At 38.3% G+C, this 20,215-nt stretch overlaps 1 protein-coding gene and 1 long non-coding RNA gene across 5 annotated transcripts; one reads left to right on the top strand and one right to left on the bottom strand.

The window, feature by feature from the left end:
• Window positions 1–5,304: 5,304 nt before the first annotated feature.
• On the bottom strand, window positions 5,305–10,381 carry isl2b (ISL LIM homeobox 2b). Of its 4 annotated transcripts, none has more exons than XM_081605346.1 (6): window positions 10,042–10,381; window positions 9,402–9,591; window positions 8,834–9,096; window positions 7,594–7,892; window positions 6,504–6,671; window positions 5,305–6,262 (listed from the first exon to the last, which is right to left on the bottom strand). In XM_081605346.1, the coding sequence occupies exons 1-6, from the start codon at window positions 10,097–10,099 to the stop codon at window positions 6,146–6,148; spliced, it is 1,095 nt and encodes a 364-aa protein (XP_081461472.1). In that variant the 5' UTR covers window positions 10,100–10,381; the 3' UTR covers window positions 5,305–6,145. The 4 variants fall into 4 exon arrangements, with proteins under 4 accessions (XP_081461472.1, XP_081461475.1, XP_081461474.1 ...); XM_081605349.1 differs by having other exon boundaries at window positions 7,606–7,892; window positions 10,042–10,377; XM_081605348.1 differs by having other exon boundaries at window positions 7,594–7,889; window positions 10,042–10,377.
• A 5,089-nt stretch (window positions 10,382–15,470) lies between these two features.
• LOC145551142 (uncharacterized) lies at window positions 15,471–16,164 on the top strand. The gene is made up of 2 exons (XR_014086964.1): window positions 15,471–16,015; window positions 16,094–16,164. It is a non-coding gene; the product is annotated as an uncharacterized LOC145551142 (long non-coding RNA).
• The last annotated feature ends 4,051 nt before the right edge of the window (window positions 16,165–20,215 follow it).

Below are 20,215 nucleotides of genomic sequence, written 5' to 3'. Positions count from 1 at the left end.
CTCACATTCACTACCTCATTGTTTGCATCCGTTGACATGTGTTTGTCTTCCTTGTTGGGCTAATAACAGCACGGTGTACAGGTGAACTCTCGTTGTGTTTTATAGCGATAAAGTGTGTGTGTGTCTTTGGGGGGGACGGGGGCGGCTCTGACCCTCCCCTCTTCTCCTAATGGGCGTTGGTGGGTTGTTTTTGCAGCAGATTTATGCGTGGATGGGGCACTGTGATTTACGCAGCTCTGACACTCTCTCAGCTGCGGGACCGTGGAAGCAGATTGTTGCTCTCTGTGTGTTCCAGGTGAGCCTGAGGTCTGATCATCAAAGCCACCGCACATGCATACACACACAAACACACGCAAACACACGCAAACACACAGAAGATAAGAGATTCAGTGTATTTTCCACAGCAGACAAGCTGCTGCATATGCAGATTATGCCCTGAAGGTTCAGCTAAGGATATGGTTTGCCCTTTTGATCTCAGAAGCGTTCACACTGATGTTAAAAGCTCGGGGTTTTTAAAACTTTTCAGTGTTTGATTTGACATTTATCCTGTTTATTCCAATTCAAAAACCAACTATCGCATAGAGGAAAAATGTAACCGAATAAGAAAACTTGATTTTATGTGTATGCACACCTTATTTTATTTTATTTATTTTTTGTTTGGAAACACTTGTTCAATTTTGCCAATTTCACACCTGCCTTCTAATTTAGTGCATTTGAATAGCCAGATATGAAAGTTCAGCTATCTTAGAAGGACTTCCCTAACATTTGCTCATTTGTATCCTTCACTTCAGAGCTTCCATCCAAAGCATCAAAATGGTCACATTATGCAGTGCTGTCAGTAAGAGGGAAAAGAAACAAAAATTGTGAAAGCTTCATATTTTTCCTATGATAAATTAAAGTCAACCATCAACAATTGGAGATGCTAAAAATAACAAGCACAAAGTGGAAACCCAAGAAGGTTGACAGAAAGGCTGAAGGAGTTGAAACAATTTCTCCTAAGTACCACGGATGTCTTTCAACATATAAGGAGTAAAGCAAAAATGTACAAAACGTGTGCTTTTCTTTACAAATAAAAAATAATCTGACCTGGGAAGAAATCTTTAAACACCATTTGGAAGAGAAAGTGTTATGGTCTGAAGGAACAAGAATTAACACCGAACATCTCAGGGAGCACATCACATCCACACGTTAAAGGCAGGATCATGCTTCTCTTCACATGGATCTTGGGATTTTTCCAGAATGGAAGAAATTATGAATTTATTTCAAATAGCAGCCAGTTTTGACTCCAACTCTTTGTGTGTCCCCCGGATGGCAGATAATAAACTATGATTTAGTTTTTCAATACTACATTGGGTTAAAGAATATCAACAGAATAATGACTTTGCTTGAAGAGAAGTAACAGAATCTCCCAAAGCTAGATCTGACAGAAAATCTCTGGGGTCATCTGAAGAGAGCTCTGGACATAAAACGTCCTCACAATCTGATAAATATCTTTTGCAAATATTGCAAAGTAAATATATGGCATGCTAACAGATGCTGTCCTAAGCCCAAAGTTTGAAATTTAAAGTTTTTTCCACAAAGTAGTCGTTTAAATGTGTGCACATTTTATCAACCAGGTTAGTAGAGATGTTTTTCATTTTTCAATTCTTTCCTCTAAACAGATTTATTTGTATTCCTAAATTTTAGAAGTTATTTAAACTGGTATAGCCTACCTAAAAAAAAAAAAAAGTAGATATTTTGGCTCCATTGTTTGATTATTTTGTTGTCGGCTCATTAAATTCACAAAAATAATAATAAAAAAAACCCCATAATGGTCAAGATATGCCATCCCATACACAAACACATAAAATGGATTTTATTTCACATTACACTTCCTACGAAGCTTTTGCCCTGCTGGCCTTAGTGCTTTTAAAAGTTTAAATGATAATATCTGGATATATACTCATCATGTCAGCTTCCCATAAAAGCAGCATTCAATCCTAAGGATCAATAGTGACCAAGTGGTAAGGTAGCACACACACACACTCACACACACACACACACAAATGTTGACTGTGCCGTTTTATTATCAGTGCAGCCTAAAGATGAGGAAATTCTTGTCGCTTATATGTTTAATCGACTGTTAATGGTCTGAGATAAATTGACCCCTAAATTTCCTACTTTAAACACCTGCTAATGGCCAAAACCTTTAAGTACATCACACTGGAAAAAAGCACTGGCGATGTAAAACTGGGAGAATATAGATCAAAGATAATAAATAGTGTCTTATTTCCCTGAACTTTTCGCATGTGAAAGTGTTTATTAAGAAATCAGCGAGCAGAAACGTGAAAAAAAGTCAAACATGGCTTGCTTTTTCAGACCGACTTATTTATGCTTTGATTTCAGCCAGGATTCAGGGGGTGTCAGTTCACTCATTGTTTTGCCACTTTCTCTTCACACAAGCTCATTTGGCTTGTTTCTCACCCACTATTCCAGAAAAGAAAAATCTCCCAACTCAGTTTCTGCATTAAGTCAAGCTGTCAGAACTTTTCCCCTGAGAGGTTTGGACTGCAACTTTGTCCCAGTTGCTCCTCGGCCGGTGGCCCCCGATGTGGAGAGGCAAGGTCACGGCAGGAATGGATGTGGAGACAGTCACACAGTCTGGGTTTTCTGGTTTGCTTTGTTCTTTTTATATGACATTTTATTATTATTATTATTATTATTATTATTATTATTATTATTATTATTTTATTTTTTTATTTTTTTATTTTAATTTTTTATTAATACGTTTTAATTAGTACATAGTCTGCATTTTATTGCATACAATAAAATGTGTATTCACAAACTGTTATCAGACATTTTCTTCAGTTTTTCCATAAATCAAAAATGTATTCCTAAATTGCATTGCTTATTATTATTATTACTATTATTATTATTATTATTATTGGTGTCATAATAATTATTCATAAGCAATAATAATAATAACGATGAAGAAGGAAATATCCTAATCTTGCATTTTATCACCTCCACGCTGCTACAGAAATATTATCAATAGATCTATTAAACACAAACTGGTCTTGACGTGTGACCTGTTTTTATAAGCAGAAGATATCACTGACGTGGCATTTTAAATTGGGTGTGGGGCCAAAAAATGATTTATTATTTAAACACATTAGCTTCACCTAAAAGTAAACTAAAAATAAAACGAGTTAAGTGAAAGCACATGAAATAACTGTGCGCTATTTTTTGTTGCATCAATTTAAGCCAACCAGCTGGCGATGTCTTAAAATGTATATGTTCATTATAAACTGCAAAAAAAAAAAAAGATATATATATATATATATCTGCTGAAAGAGACAAAGGTGAGGAAACAATGAAACAATTTAAGTAAAACATATCAACATTTTTGCTCTTAAGGTTGTGCGTCAGTGTGCCTGCTGGAGGCTGGAGGCGGTCGTTGATCTAATTACACCTTCCGCCAATTAGAATGAGAGAATTGCATCACACCTCTAAAATGTACTCGTGCTCTAAATCATTGTCGGTCCTCGCCATGCTAACTCGACACCTGCACCGATCACGGACACACCTCCAGACTAACCAGGGAGGGAAGGAGTGAGTGGGGCAATTGTTTCGTTTCGGGTCCGATTAATTTAACATTTACTATTTCCAGATGTGCGGCGACGCCAAATACTTTCCCTTTAAGAAAGATCAGTGAAGGATCGTCAATCTGGAGGCGCGATCCTGAAGAAACGTATTAGCGTGCACGCGCTTTGAGCTGTTTATTTTGAAGCTTATTTCTCTATCGCACTGAGGGAAACGCCCATTTAAAGGCTCGATAACGGGTCATACCTCTGATATGATCCGAACCCTGATCTGAGCGAAAGAAGCAAGACGGACAACGACAAAAAGAAAGGGGGAAAAAAAAACATAATTTATTTTATTACGTGCGTGTTTTTCAAATTATTCCACCATTCTTAAACAAGAATTATTTTTCGTGCCTTTGTACAACCTAAAATATTTATTTCCGAATTACTTCATTGCTGTTTTCTCACTGCTCTCAATTTTTTTCATGTGGGGGAAGTTTTGAAAATTCACGTTGAAAAACAAATTAAACACTAATTTTGCAGCTTTTAAAAAGATGAAATGCTCATTTTAATAACCGTGTTCCAGTCAGCGCACGCCGGACAGGAGCCGACCTGCGATCACATTTGGCCTCCTGTAATGATTTTTCTGCAGAGAATTGTTTCTACAGGCCTCGCATTTTCTCAGAGCCTGTTGTTATTCCCGCCCCCTTATCTCCCTTATCTTAATCTGCACGCATTGTTTGCTTGTTGTATTTGAAATAGCTCAGTTACAAATCTATAATCTGCCTTTTGTCATTCAAGCATGCAATTTAGACCCTGTAAACAACAACAGTGGAGGAGGGGGGGGGGGGACTTTTCTGAATTATTTGGTGCGTTAACTGAGCTTTTCTTCTTTCTTCCTTCTTCGGAAGTCAGCGATGGGAAAAGTCTGTATAAAGCAGCTGAATCTATTGTCTTTGTATTATTCCTCTTTTTTCTGCCCAGAATTATAAATGCAACGTCGCACTTTGGTCGTTTCAGAACAATACCAAACAACGCCTATACGGTTTTGTGTTCTAAAAAATGTATCCGTAAACTGCGTTTAAATTCTTGGTGGTTTTCTGTCGAAGGAGGTCAGTCCATTTAGCCAACGATCTCACCCCGTCTGACCCGTGCGTAAAAACGCAGTTTCATGGAGGCAAAAATAAACGCAAAGGACAAGCGACGCTCTCTGCGCCCCACGTTTACAAGGGGGGCGGGGGGGGGGGGGGGCTTCTCTGATCGGGGGTCTGTGTGTTCAAGGTGGCGGTGATATGGTGGGGGGTGTTTGGTTTTGTTGAGGCTTTAGTCAGTGTATCGCTTGCAGGTGATGCCAGGACCAGATAAGAGGTCGCCGATCCCTGCGCGCTGTCTAGACCGGCTTGTGACTCAACCAGAAGAACCAGACTGAGCAAAGCTGATTTACAGCAGACTTTTTTTCTTTTCTTTCCTTTTTTTGTTTGTTTCTTTTTTTTTTTTGCTTTTTTTTTTTGCTTTTCTTGCCCCCGAGATAGTAAATGACCACTGTCTAATTCCTGCCACACAACCCAAGAGATGGAGAGGGGAGATAACAAGAAGTAGATCGATCGCCTTCAGGCAGCGGCCCAGTTCATAAGGTGGAACGGGACAAACCACATGGTTAGCACGAAAGAAATTCCTCCTTAGGACTCAAGACGGCTTACACCTTCAATTTTTAAAAGTTATGTAGTCTGTTAAAAAAAAAAAAAAAAAAAAAGAGGATATTTTATTCAGTCACAGCAAAAAAAAAAAGAAAAGATGAACGCTTATTAGGAATCGTCGCCTGCACAAAGATCATGAAGACATCTCTTGTATTCATCTTTTTTTTATTCTTCTTATCAGTTAATACTCCCTTTAACGAATCGCTTTCCTAACAATAAATAATATAACAATAATTTACTTTTTTGTTCTTTGAGCTCAAACAACCGGCCCTTCAAGATAAAGTATTTTACACCACGAATACTTTTGCAGAATATCATGCTCTGACCTTAAGACAAAGAGTCAAGTGGACTCGACAAGTAAGGTATCAAAAAATTCTCATGTTGAAGAAGCAAGACACAATATGATCACACTGAAAATGCAGAAAGTCTCTCTGCTGTAACATGGAAATGATCCAGTAGCTTGTGATTTTTTTTTTGTTTGTTTTTTTTTTCTGAGGGAAGGTTTGTTGTATATATCCATCGAGAAGTCTTCTGTACATCTTTGTTCTCCATATGAAGAGTCATGCATCAACTGTTCTTAGTTTTCTTTTTCTCTTTTGCCACTGAGGTCTCATAAAAACAAAATAAGTCAATCGGTGCTCCCTTTGTTCCACCTCCTCCACGGCATAGAAAAAAAAGATCAAAGAAAAGAGTCTCCTCTCGACGACAGGCGTTGTGATGAGCTGGTCACATGCAGGGGTGGAGGTGGGTGTGGAGGTGGGGAAGCTGGAGGGTGAGGGGAGGTGGGGGGGGAGGGGCAGGGGGGCAGGATCATGCTGCAAATTGTCCTTGCAGGAGGAGAAGGAGGTGGCAGCGGTAGTGATGGTCACAGACCACCGTTGGGTCTCACGTCTCCACCGGACTGGGTACCATACTGTTCGGGGTGTCCGGTAGCTGAGAGGACAACGATGTCACGTCGCTGCCCGAAGAGTTTCCAAGAGAGCCCGATTCAGAGAAAGACACCTGAAGAGGAGGAAACACGGTGTCAGATTTACGGGATTGTATGTCGAAAACTGCATCATTATTATTATTATTATTATTATTATTATTATTATTATTATTATTATTATTTATTATTATTATAGACGCTAAGCTACAGAACAGATTACATTCCCCACAGCATGACACTACTACCACCATGTCTCACCTTGTGGAAATATGATTTGGGCTCTTAAAGTGATAAATAGACTGCTGTGTCACGCACCAGTTGCTGAAAAGCTGGCTGGTCCAGGTCACTCTGCAGAGCGAATTCACTCAGCGCTTTCCACGGAGGCTGGTAGGTCTGAACCTCCACCGGGTTACCCTGCACAGTGCTTTCATGCCGGATAGGACTTCCAGCAACGAGGGGCGTTCCTGTGAGGCCTTGCAAGTTCTGAGGAGAAATCTTGAATTAAATTTCATCGTTTCTTTTTTGTTTTCTTGATTCTCCCACAACAGTCAAGCTGATATGTAAGATTGTTCCGGAGGAACCACCAAAGGGCTAAAAATGTGCAGTTTGTCTCTGAGCTATAGGGCCACAGGGGCCGTAACGCTGGAGCTTGTAAATTTTGAATTGCGCTTGGGCATGCACTAAAGCTTCTTGACTAAACAAATTTGCCAGACTAGTAAACTAGAGAAACGGAGCTGTGGTTATTCACAGGTTCAATGAGCAGTATGGCAGAAATAACACAAAAAAGTGCATTGCTGTCTAGATCAGAAGGATTGAGAGGATAACTATTGTTAAATACATGACAAATGTAAAAGATATAAATATATATAAGCAAAGCATAAATAAATAATGTTCAAAACTTAAATTGCATGCAGGATTTTTCAAGCAAAAACATTTTGACACACAGTTGACTTCATAAACTTGTTATGGACTCACTAGTTAAATGTACAAGTTGTATTTAGTTCAGCTTAGTAAAAACAATCAAACTTGAGCAATGCAAATAAATTGTTGCCACAATAACGTAAAGCGGGTCCCCTAATTCTGCTAAGGGCCCTGTAAAAACCTGGACCGGCCCTGTCTAAAAAAAGAAGAACAAAATTGAGGAAAAAAGTAGATATGTTTTTAACTTCACATTTCTTTTGTGATCATTAATTTATGACAAAATGTCATCCCAGCCTATGTATGTGCCAAAAATGTATTGTTCAAAGGAAAGCAGCATATATATATATATATATATAGAAGTTCCACCAAATAAAACCAAAGACACAATAAGACACAGACATTCACAAAACAAATAACTTAAGTGTGAGCTAAAAGCCAAAAAAAAAAAAAGTGCTTTAAAGAGGAATCGAGCGGCCAAACTTACGAAGATGCTTACAGTCTTATCACTGTGTTGCTGCTGCTGGAGCTGCTTCATGAGGATCGACTTCTTCTTGTCCTTGCACCGCTTGTTCTGGAACCAGACCCGGATCACTCTGGGGCTGAGGCCGGTCATCTCCACCAGCTGCTCCTTCATCAGCGCGTCGGGCCTCGGGTTGGCGTTGTAGCAAGTCCTCAGCGTGTGCAGCTGCTTCTCGTTCAGCACCGTCCGCACCCGCGTCGTCTTCTCAGACTGTTTGTGGACGTGGTTCCGATGTGGAGCCTGCCGAACCGCCACGGGATCTGCTGAGGACGGAGAAGAGGGAGCAAAACAAAAAAAACAGGGGTTCACAGACTGCTTCAAATGTTCGTTCACAGACACGGAGCTCACATTAACCCCAGCAGAGTTGTTGCCCTGAATCGGAATGTCCCGCGGAGGGATATTTCTCATTGGGAAAATAATGAAAATATAAATGTAGAGTTTCTCTAAATAGTGAGAAATTCTACCTAAATGTCAATCAAGAGAGACAAATTATTCCAGATTTGAAAATAATATTAATAAAATAAATAATAATAAAAAAAGCATTTGTAAATGAAAAGTAGTGTCTGTACACGACTTCAAACATAACTTGATTCGCTGAGTGAAAGGGAATTTTTTTGTCACAAAAAACAGACGTTCCCTTTTAAATATGAAAAAAAAAGGCAAACTAGGTTCCCTCTGAGGCCTGTCTCTGAATACCAGCAGAAAGAAGGTCACCTTTATTTACAAATGTCTTTATTTTGGTGGAGTGATTTTCCTCACACACACACACACACACACACACACACAGCCCCGCGCGCGCGCAGACACACAGAACGACGCACAGACATGGCCGCGACTCAAGTCCCAGATTATTTAGATACTGGCAACAGAGCAGGTTACTGCTAATGAGATCAATTATAAAGTTGGCCTACGGAAAGGTCGCACAGCACACCAGTTTACTTACACATGCATAAACACACATTTTGATTTTATTCGATTGAACCCAAAGAAAATAAAAAATAAAGTTCGAACCCTAGAAAAATATGTACAAATTTTATTTTAGCTGTTTTTAAATTAAAAGTCTACATAATATATATATATATATATATATATATATATATATATATATATATATATATATATATTTTATTTTTTTTTTTTTTTTTTTTTAAGTAGGCTACTCCATATAATAATATTAATAATAATAAATACATAAAATTCGCACCTGCCAGGTGCAGCGGTCTGTTGGAGTGGATGTGTCCGGGACTGATGGGGCTTCCCGCGGAGCTCCTCTCCATCAGCAGGCTGTGGTCCGCCCGGCACAGCAGCTCCTCTTCCCGCAGGGAGAACTCGTCCCCCGGCAGCAGTTGCCTGCTGCACACCGAGCACCGAAAGCACTCGATGTGGTACACGTTATCCCGGGCTCTCATCACCAAGTCGCTGCTGCTGAACCCCAGGTTGCATTTGGCGCATTTTATCCCAAACAGCCTGCGAAATTTGCAACTGTTTAGACAATTTTGTAAAGTGTTGGGGAAAAATAAAATACTTATATTTATACTTATATTTAATTTATTTGAAATAAAATGTTTGAAATCTTTTTAGCTGAAACTAACTAGCCGTTGTATATGAATTTTTTCCCTCCTTTAGTTGTTTCTACTCGTGATTATTATTATTATTATTATTATTTTTTTTTTTTTTTTTTAGGAGATCCTTCCTATAGTGATATTTAATTTATACACCACATGTATAACAGCCTGTGAGTAATAGGGGAACTTAAAAACAAAAACTCCTACCTTACATAATCTCTTTTGCAATAAGTTTTCCCGTCCCGGACGAAACAAGTGCAGGTCTCATCCAGGTACTGGCTGCACTCCGCGCACTTCAGGCAGGCAGCATGCCACTCCAGGTCGGGGGAAACTCTCAGTATGTACTGGTCATGGATCTGGCTTCCACATCCTACACACATCGCGAATCCTGACTTCTCTGCGAAGAGGCCACAGCTTTGTCAACGCAACGTTGTGCACAGTCGAATTAACACCCAAAAATCCTTTAGCCTTGTTTTATTTTTATTTTTTTTTTCTTTTGGCAGATTTTTTCTTTATGTTTTTTTCTAATGAAGATGAACCTCAATGTTATGTAACAACTGGTAGATTTGGGCATTTTCCATGCAATAATAATAATAATAATAATAATAATAATAATAAAATAAACCTGACACGTGTTTCTTATTAAAATCTCCACCGAAACCATAATAATAGAAATAATCCAGTGCAGCAGCGCAACGTGAGGATAACTGCTCTCTTAATTGACTCGTTGCTGAATATCGTCTTTTCTAACCCGTTTGTTCGCCGATCCAATTCTGCAGCTGTTGCTGCGTCGGGACTCTTAAATCTTCCTGCTTGAAAAGCGCACGGAGCAATTCGGCGTACTTACTTTTGGAATGATCCCCCATATCACCCAAGAAAGAAGAGCTGAAAATAATATCCACCATACAGGACGGATGAAGGGGAGTGAGCTCGACGCAGAAAAGATGGGGAAAGATCGCCGGCCCTTCGGCAGCCTCCCAGATAACTTGTGTCTCTCCGGACTGGAGAGGGAGGCCGAAGAGGCTACAAGGTCCCCTACACGCTACCCGTGTGACGTCACCACGTCAGCGCTGCGCTCTCCAATCGCTCTTTCGCACCTCTACAGCGAGCAGGCGGCTTTGGGGAAGAAGCATTGAAAAAAAAATTAATAAATAATAATCGTGACATGAATGGAAGCCCAAGATTAGAGATGTTGATATGTTATCTTTGTTGTAGATACAGTTCAGTGGTTTAATACCCAGCGCTGTTAATAATCATGCTTGTTTAGTGAATATGATTGTGACATTAGAAGGTCATTTGTTTTGAACAAAAGTAATCAAATTTTGTTATTAATGTAAGTTTTCAATCTGTGGTATTTAAATAAAAAAAAATATATGTTATTTATTTAGATTAAGTTAGTCTACTTTTTTATGTGTTGATAAGCCTCACAGATTTGCGCAGTAAAAAGAAATCACAATTTTCCATGATAGGGATTTTCGCCAATTTGTCTTGTGAAACATAAACAAAATATCTAGCGGTATTTAAAAACTAAATAATGTATATAAAACAAGTCGTATTTCATTATGAGTTCCGGAAGCCGTGTATGACACAGAACAAGAGACACTTCAGCTTTGGTCTTCTCATTAACATATCTGCTTTACCTATAGCAGGCCACACTTTTAGCCTCTGTTTAGACGTAAGTCCAACAGATCAGAGGACATTACATCAGTGATCCTCCTTTTAATCCCGAGTCGTCATCCATTCGAGAACGAGGCCATCTACTGGGGTGAAGTGAGAACTACAACCCGTTGACTGAAAGGTGGGCAGGGCTGCTGAGTTTTGAGTCACCAGCCAAACAGAAGAAAAAAAAAAACATTATTGTTTTATGTAAACGCTTTGTTTCTGTTATAATTTTACCTTATTAAAATAGTTTGATACAGCAACGTTTCACGTCCTTACAGTTGTAGTATCATAAGTTGCACAGACTTGAAAACGTTATTAATAAAACATTTCCTTTACCATTTTAAAGTTGATGGCTGACTTTTGGTGTCTGCCAAACAAGCTGGGTAAGAGAAAATAAAATGACAGTAGAATACTTGCCACCATAGGGGGAAAAAAAAGGAAACAAAACTTTGATTGATACATTTTGTTTGTCAGGAAAAAATCACATAAAATCAAATAAATTATTAAAATGATCATTTACAAATTTATCTAGCTATTAGGGTTTCTATTACTTTAAAAACAAGTTTTGGATTTCCCTACCTTAGTTGGTTTATTGTACACTTCATGTTCTTTTTGTTTATTTTCCATTAAGAAATTCAGTTGGTTTAATTTCTCAAGATGGCAAACCACATTATAAATTTTGTGTATTAATAATAGTAAATAGCATTATTTTTCTCAAACTAAACTTCTGTTTTATGCAGTTGTCAACAAATGGAGAACATCTGTGAACAATAACTGAAAGTCTTGCTCAGATTCTTAATTTGACTTGGGTCTGAGCAGTGATTCGGTTATTTGAGCTAAAACCATCCTGTTCTAACGCTGGCTGTGTGTTTGTGTTTGCTGTGTGTGGAGGTGAATCTTTGCCCTCAAGTCTAAAGTCTCTTGCAGCCTCTTAACAGGTAATGTTTCGGGATTGTGTTGCATTTACCGTAGCTCTGTTCATATTTTCGTCAGCTCTGACCGGCTGTTCTGTTCCCGCTGAAAACGGACATGCAGACACTCACATGTCCTACCATGAGGATGGATGGTGTGCTAAGTGACCTGCAGTGTTTGTTTTCTGCCACTCATGGGATATGTCACATAACCTACGAAGTTCATTTTTGGTCTCATCTTTGACCAAAGTTGAACTCACAGTTTCAGGTGAGGGATGAGTTAAATAGTATTCTTTGAGATGTTGATATCTTGTGGTTTTGTTACCTAACTCTGCTTTAACTCTCTCTGCAGCATTGTCCACAACGTCTCTGATGTGTTTCTTTGTGATGTTTGTTGGATCCTCTTATTTTCTCTAACAAACCTCTGAAGCCTTTACAGATTTACTGAGAATAAGCCCTAATTATGTGACTGCTGAACTGATTATATATAGAATAAAATGGGCTGGGAACAGATGTATGTTATCATTTTTAAAAAGTTTTTCGTCCACTTCACAATTATGCATCACTTTGTGATTGTCTATAGTTTGTGACTGTAAGCTAACCAAGTGTTAAAAATGAGTCTGCTTTTGCAATGTACTTTGTAGCTTCAACAAAAATCTGGAGACGATAATCAGATTTAGATTTTACATTAATGCATTTTTGATTATTTAAAGTTGAACTTTTTATCTTTAATATTTTAGGATTTTTGAGTATACAAGACACGTATAAAATTGAACATCTAAATATATATTTTAATGTATTTTCCACATTAAAATTAAACTTTAAATTCTTTGATATTTTCACAGATATATCTGTTTTTTTTTATCCTTTTCAGAGTATTGTGATTAATCTGATGAAAACATGACACATTTTGAACCGCAACATAAGGTTTGTTCCAGAAATAGTGAGGTCCTATAATAATTAAAAACTTAAACACTGGTTCCAATTGAACAAAAATGCATATATATTATATTTAAACTAAATGCTGATATATTGCAGTAATGTTTTGCTTTCACCAACCTTTATTGAAACGTCTTGAGGAACTTCATCAAGAGCAAAGTCCTCACCTTTGTTTTTCTCACTGGCAATAAAACTGAATTTGTATATTGGGCCAAATTCTGCCTGTGCATGTGGCAGTGATCCTCTTGTTGGGATGAACAGAGCAAAGAGTGAAGTAAGCAGACAGAAATGCTTTGTACATCAATCATTCAATAAATCTCTGGACCAAGCCATAATATTTCTGTTTACATATGCATGATGTATTATAAATTAATATTGCCATCAGTGTGTACCCAAAGGGAGAAAACAAAACTTGATAAAGGCTGAATTGCTTGTGTAAGTTCAGCGTTTCGTTTCTTTTGCTGGTCAGTGGCTCATTTTTGAAGAATCCTGTCTACATTCTTTGACGGGACATTATTGGATCTTGTTTGTGTTTATGGTGTTTAGATGCGACCCAGTGACCCCGGTGTGCAGCCCTGGCATCAGAGACTCCCAGAAGAATCTGTAATCACAGTTTGATTGGGCCCATTAACCTCATGAAATATATATGTGTGACTGAACTCATCCATTAAACTTTGGCAGGAGCCAAATATGCCTGTTTGGAATTCAATGGGGCATTCAAGGGCAAAATTTGTTTTCTCGGTGACTTGTTGTCTCGCCATTGTTTCGGTTGTGTTTTCCTTCTATTGTCAGAAATAATTCACTCTGGTCCATCCTTTCTGAGTCCCAAAGGTTGATTCAGTTGAAGTTGTGCCAGTGTGTGTATGTGACTGGCATCAGGGTTTTGTCCACACATTTAAGTAAACATTTCATATTGTCTATTTTAGAGAACCTATACAGTTTTTTAAATCTTTCCTTTATTAAAAGGTGCTTATGAAATGTGAAAATCATCAAATTGTTGGTGTTTGTTGCTTTCGGTTATAATGATCATCAAATGCTATTTTTAAGAAGCTCTTTTCTAAGCAGATTTAATTCAGATATGATGTAGAATGAGAACTGCAAATATAGATTATGTTTAATTCATGGCTTGAAGGTAAGGCTGTTCATCTTCAAGCCATGCTGCACTGATTCGTGTACTGTACAGAACTTATTCAGCTTTTACATATTTTGACGTCCATAATAAGTTTTTATGGATGTTCTGTAATATTTAAATTTAATGTATAAAACTGAATTTTGGATTTTCAATCATAAATTAAATAAATGCGTATGAAAAATCTTAACATTTTTAAGGCTCCAAAACCCCAACAACTCAGAATATGAGATTAATGTAGAATACAAAATCTTCATTATGTCAACTTTATTTAATAAGGCCATCCTTACATTTTTTTTTATGCTTACATAAGTAATTTCTGGCTTTTCTGCTGACTTCAAGACATTTATGCTGCATTCCTGAAAGGTAGTTAATGAGTTGTTTAAAGATGCTGAATAATTTACCAGAACCAACATTAACTTGTCTTTAAGTGCATTGTGTCCAACCTTCATGTCCAGACTCAGCAAAAAACTAACAAAGATTAAATAAAAAAATAAAAAAAGGTAGTCATTTTCTGAAATCATTTCTGCATTCAAAGATAAAATATTCTGTCTTTAACATCATTTTGATACATTTCACAAGTTGTCTTCAATGTCAAAGTTATGTCAGGTTTTCTCCTCACACTTATTTATTTTGTGACTAGTCTTCTGGAAACAAGAAATCACACCCACATGCGAGCAAGTCCACACTGAGAGGGGAACCATGTTGCAAATTTATAATTCATAATTCTTCAGAGTTAATGCACTATTCACATGATAATTAGAATTAATTTTTGATTGGTGCCTCAGGGCGGCGTTGCATTGTTAGGCTGAATAACCTGCACCGTTATTACCTTCTTAGTGTAGCTGTCAGCTGCCTGTTTTACTTTACAAATATGCATCTTGTATTTTACTGTTAGATGCTCTCATCAACACCTTGTTGCTTTTCAGCACCATTAACAGACGACTGCTGCGTCACTTAAATGATGGGAAAGGACCTCTGTTTAGATTAGTCAAAACAATTGCCTTCATTGTTTTTGGCATCTAGACTCTGCTACGCAGTTTGCTGTTTGTAAAAGAAATCTGAGATATTTATTTAATAACAGGTAGTTTGTTCAATTCTCTTAGTACATTGGACTTTAACATGCAGTTTCAGTTTGTTTCCAGGTAGGTGTAGCAGCAGGCAGGGTCAATATTATTCTTTCCCCTGGTAGATTAGATGCAAGACTGTTTTCAGTCAGCAAAAAAAGTTTTTTTTTTTTGTTTGTTTGTTTGTTTGTTTCTTGTTGTAGAAAATGAGACAGGCATCTAAGATAAGAAAACAATGTTTAAATGCTAAAATTAGTATGTTGCAAACAAATATTTATACCCTAAAAATGTTTATTTGCATTAGAACCATTCAAATGGAGTGTTTTGTATTTTACCACTGGTATTTTGATGTCAGATCAAATATGTGATGTTGGAAAAACTCCCCTGGCATGTACCGTAATCCTTCGCTCAATTTGCAGCGTAAAGTGTCCAATTCAGGAATCTGGTTTGGTCTCTCCAGTATGTTAATATTATTTCCAAGCAAAAGAAACAGATTAACAAAATTAAAAGAGGAATTTAGATGAAATATTTTCTGAACTGGATGGGGACATGAAATGTGTATGTCCTGTAACTGTCATGTTTCTGGCCCGTCTGCCTGCTATGTTTCTCTCCTCTGTACTCCTCATCAAGCTCATCTGGTTCACCTGCATGCTGCTGCGCTGGAGCACAATCAGGCTCATGTCTTCCACCTGTTCGCCAGCAGTTATATTCAGCTCTCAGGCAGGCAGACGGTGCCAGATTTTTGAAAGCCATCGAGTGAGTAGATATCCAGCGTTCTTCCTGACCTGACCACGATCACGAACACATTTTTGACCCTTGGATTTCCCTGCCTTGCCTTGCCCACGTCGGATTCTTCACTGGCTTCTGTTTTCTGGTCTCGACCCTGTTTCTGCCTTTTGACCTCTGCCTCCTGCCTCGCCCTTGGATATTGTCTGCCTGAGATTGCCTGCTAGTACTGGACCCTTTTTCCGTGACCTGACCACTGCTCTTCGCCCAACCCTCAGATACGTTTGTCTGGTCCTGTCTGCCCTAAACCCTGTGCCTCCCAGTCCTGTGCCACTTGTCTTTTCCACTGTGCTACCTGGATCCCTCATCCCCCACAACCCCAGGAAGGTTAGTGATCTTTTCCCTTACAGACTTTTGGCCTTCCCCTCCTACCTACAACCCTCTAACCTGATTCTCTGTCCTCAGAGGTTCCTGCTCCTGGCTCGTGGTTCCCCGTCCCTATACCCGGTTCTCAATAAAGACCTTATTGATTTTTACTCTGTGTCTGACTGAAATTTCGGGTCCTCAGGTCTGAACATTACAGTAACATCTTTCGTAAAACAGACACAGAATTCCAGAAATTGAGCATCACACTGAAAGTCACACATGTTAGTGGTTGTCTGACGGCTCGACGGAGTTTCTTCAGTCAGAGGCTTCTTCAAATTCACTGTAATACAGACCGCTACAAGAGATCTTTCTTGCCAACATCCATCGCCGTCTACAAGAAGACTTTGAATTAATGTGTTACAACAACATTTAATGTCCCTTTGGGATCAATTAAGTACTTTTGATTTTGAACAAAGCATTTCTGATTTTGATCCTCTAAAATCTGGGCTCCGTGTTTGACATGATAGTTTGGGATCTTACATAGGAGCAGTGTTAGGTAAATTATATGGTTCATGTAACCTTTTTGACAAAATAACACAAGCGGTTTGTCCTAATGGCAGTCAGCTGTGGGGATTAATTTAGGATGCTCTCTGCTGTTTACTGCCCAGCCGATGAACCTGATTTGTCTCGTGACCTGCTTGTTTGGTGAGGCACTCATGTTCTCACACCTGGAAGAGGTTTCAGCATCACTTTGGGGCATTTTATCAACAGGACAGCAGGTGCACAACTCCCTGACCTGCTCGCCAGCTGTGTGCTGGTTGGTGCATGTTGAGACCGAATGGCAGTCAGCCAGAGCTGCGGGGAAACAGACCTGGTCTGAAAAGTCAACTGCAGACGGCGGCGAAGCAGCATCTGCCTGCTGCTGCTTCGATCTGCTTCATCTTTCCAGAGGAAACGTTAAAAAGCTGTTTGTGAGCAGCCTGATGCTGAAGGTAAGAGGGCTTTCTTTTTTCCCCCTTGAGTGATTTTTTTTTTTTTTTCCACTCTGGATTGACAGCGCCTTTCATACTGTATTATTCGGCCTGGCTTTTAACTCCAGGAGAACTGTGTTCACAAATTGATGCTCTGCTCCTTTGGGGCTGTAGCTGAAACATTAAATTGTACTGAAATATTCATATGTGAGTGCATTTAGCTGAGAGCAATTGATGTGTGACTCCCCAGAGACCAGATGGAAATGTTCCAGGGCCCCAGCACGCGCCAGCAGACACCCTGAGCTCTGGCCAGGACAGTGATTGTGATTTAGCCGAGGCTGAAGCTGAAGACTACCAGATCAAGAAGGCCAAATCAACCCCCATGAAGACAGAGACTGCTAAATACCTGGTGTGTAACACAGAAAATTATTTGGCAAGTGAAAAACTACAATAAGACATCTATTGCAGTATTTGCATATTCACATTTTCTCCTTTTTTTTGAATGAAATATTTTACATGTATCCTACTTTTGATTAGTTTTGTTTGTGCATAAAGGCTAGCTTGATAGCACGGCAGCACACTTAGCTGATGCAGGAAGTTAAAAAAGAAGTAATGAAACATTCATGGGGTTATTTTTTCAGGTCTTTCTTTTATGAATAATATGGTTTACTGCCCAGATGACATACCATAAGGTACGGAATGAGCGTTCAAAAGGTGGAAAAAAGAAAAATTGTACTTTTTTCCATGTCACTTTTATCTTGTTTTCTCCTGCTGTGAGCCCATTATGAGGGAAACACGTAGTTTTGATCAGACGAAAAATGTAAGCTCTTTAAGAAGGCTAAGAAGAACGAAGTTGGATTCTGTTTGCTCTGACTAAAGAATTTCACTTTTTTTATGAAATCTTTTAGTCTTTTAAAATATGACTAACATAGACTAGTCAGAGCTGAATTTGATTATTCTGCACTGAAAAATCGCAAAAAAATGTTTTTGGCAACAAGATTTTGGCAAACATAAAAATAAAACAGATCGAACCTTGACTGAATTATTCAGGACTGATAACTGATGTTTCTTTTTTAGTCACAAATAAGATTCAATTTAGTTTTCTTGCACATGTCAGATAGAAATAACAGATGAATGCAAATCTCAAAATTTAAATCGAACCAAAACATGTTCATTTAGGCTTAAATACTATCTGAACTCTGAATCCTAATTTCTGATAAAGTATACACCCAACACAGAAATACTTGCTACTTTATTCTACTTATTTCTTCTTAGGCCAGTCATGGATTTCTACATTTTTTTAGATGACTGATAAATGAATGTTGATCTTCACTGTGCTGTTTTAATGGTGCGTATTGAGTTCCTTTTCCTATGGGAATAAGTCAGTTGTGTTATCATGTTTGTCACATGACTAACTAGCTTCGTCTCCTTCTTGTCCGATTCTGCAGAAGCCATTAAAGATGTAAATTAGTTGTTGTTTGCCTTTTATACTGGGGAAAATGTGGGCAGTCAAATCAGATTCACGCACTTGTTTCAGACCTTTTTTTTTTTTATTTTGTGAAGTTTAGAGAACAAACTGACTAAATAATTAATAATGTCCTCCCACAGGAGCGAAGTGATTTAGTTTGGTCACTCTGTGTTTTTAGTTCTCTTTTATTTAATTTTTTTTTTAAGCTGACCCACTTCTACTCGTGAAGAGAAGACAGGTCTGAGGGGACACAGATGAAAAACAGTTTTAAAGAAATGCGAAAAAAATAAAAGTCCTCTGTAGCTATGACAACAGTCTCTAGAGCGACTTTTTTTCCACTTAAGAAGAATGTTTCAAAAAGAGAACCTGAGAAGCTTTTTAAAACGTCATGTATAATTCATCTGTATTTTTCTCCTGCGTCGGAGCCGGTTGGAGGAGTGTCTTGCGTGAGATGTGTTCTGAATCTGTCAGAATGAAGCAGAGATGCAGTCGTACACCCCACATCTGTTTGTTCTCAATTAGACTTTCCTTATATGCGGTACACCCTGCTGTTTGGTGCCAATACGCTGTGCTTAAAATCTCTACTGACACTTAAAATTACACATATGAACAAGAGCAGCGGCGTCTCTGACATAAATCAGAAACTCTTGCATCGTTCTGCGAAAACATTTATTTCTAACGGTTTTCTAACATCTTTATTTGTAAAAAATTTTGAATGAAAACTATCTATCTTTACATGTGTGGATCTCATAACCGTCGAAGCAAAAGCAAGACACACAGTGCTCTGATCAGAAAAAAGCATCTGCAATCTAAAAATATTAATGAATTTGTGATTTAAGAAGATAACTCACCACTTAGGAGAAGAACAAAAAATATTTTGTATGTACTGACTTCTCTTTTCAGATTTTGGGAACTCATTTATTGAAACCCTGTAACAATAAGCTTTTACTTATTCGTACTTGGGCCTTATACTCAAGTTAGTGAATAAAAAACCTAATCTTGCAGGTCATTGGTGTCCCTCAACTAATCAAAATTAAAACGGTGATCATGCAATGTTAATGCCATCAAAGTGACTCCCTCTGAGCCATTATTAAAACATTTGAATTATTAAGAATCTAATGGTCAATCTTAATTCACTTTCTTCCAGTGAGAGTGACAGGCACTGCACCTCTAATTTTACTGGAGAGGTCCCAAAAGCAATTTACTCCTTGGAGTTTCTCCTAAAGGTTTGTGTGGGCGTCCTTTTCTGTCAAAACCGAACACTTGGATCCAACTGCCAGATAATCTACTGTCAATATAAATCAAATGGGTAAACTGGAAGTAAAGACATTTGCTAACGTTGTATTTTTATTTTTTATTTTTTACTGTGGGAAGCAGTGCAGCATTAGCACCCTTTGTAATGTTTGTGGCAAATAACGTCCTGTCTGTGTGGCTCAGGGTGAAACCATCTGATTTATCTCCGTTCTTAGACGGCCGGATGATTTAGTTCAGAGACAGTCCACTTTCACTTCAGGCATTAATGCAATGGCAGCTGCGAGAGGCAGAGTGCGAACCAGAGTTTGGCACCCATGTTCAACAGGATTCCTTTGTGTGGATCAAAAGCCAAGCAGATCATTATTTATTTACTGACACCATGACAGCCGATGTGGCTTCTTGTTGTCTCTGTAAGCCAAATTGATGCACAATCTTATCAAATGGTTTGCACAAACCCTGGACAAAGTTTTATGTCAGTTATAAAATATAAACAAACAAAAACCAAAATTCAACCTTTTGCCAGTCCAG

This window comes from Poecilia reticulata, chromosome 3 (genome assembly GCF_904066995.2).
Source record: "Poecilia reticulata chromosome 3, P_reticulata-male-v2, whole genome shotgun sequence".
NCBI classification, from domain to species: Eukaryota; Metazoa; Chordata; class Actinopteri; order Cyprinodontiformes; family Poeciliidae; genus Poecilia; species Poecilia reticulata.
Note: the sequence above shows the minus strand (reverse complement) of the source record. Positions and strands in the feature narration are given on the sequence as shown.

Excerpts from the sequence above, each read along its gene's own strand:
- isl2b (XM_081605346.1), bottom strand. The coding sequence starts at position 10,099 with ATGGTGGATATTATTTTCAGCTCTTCTTTCTTGGGTGATATGGGGGAT. Across the intron at positions 9,592-10,041 it reads TATGGGGGATCATTCCAAAA|AGAAGTCAGGATTCGCGATG; the intron begins GTAAGTACGCCG and ends GCCTCTTCGCAG. Across the intron at positions 9,097-9,401 it reads TGCAAAAGAGATTATGTAAG|GCTGTTTGGGATAAAATGCG; the intron begins GTAGGAGTTTTT and ends CAAATTTCGCAG.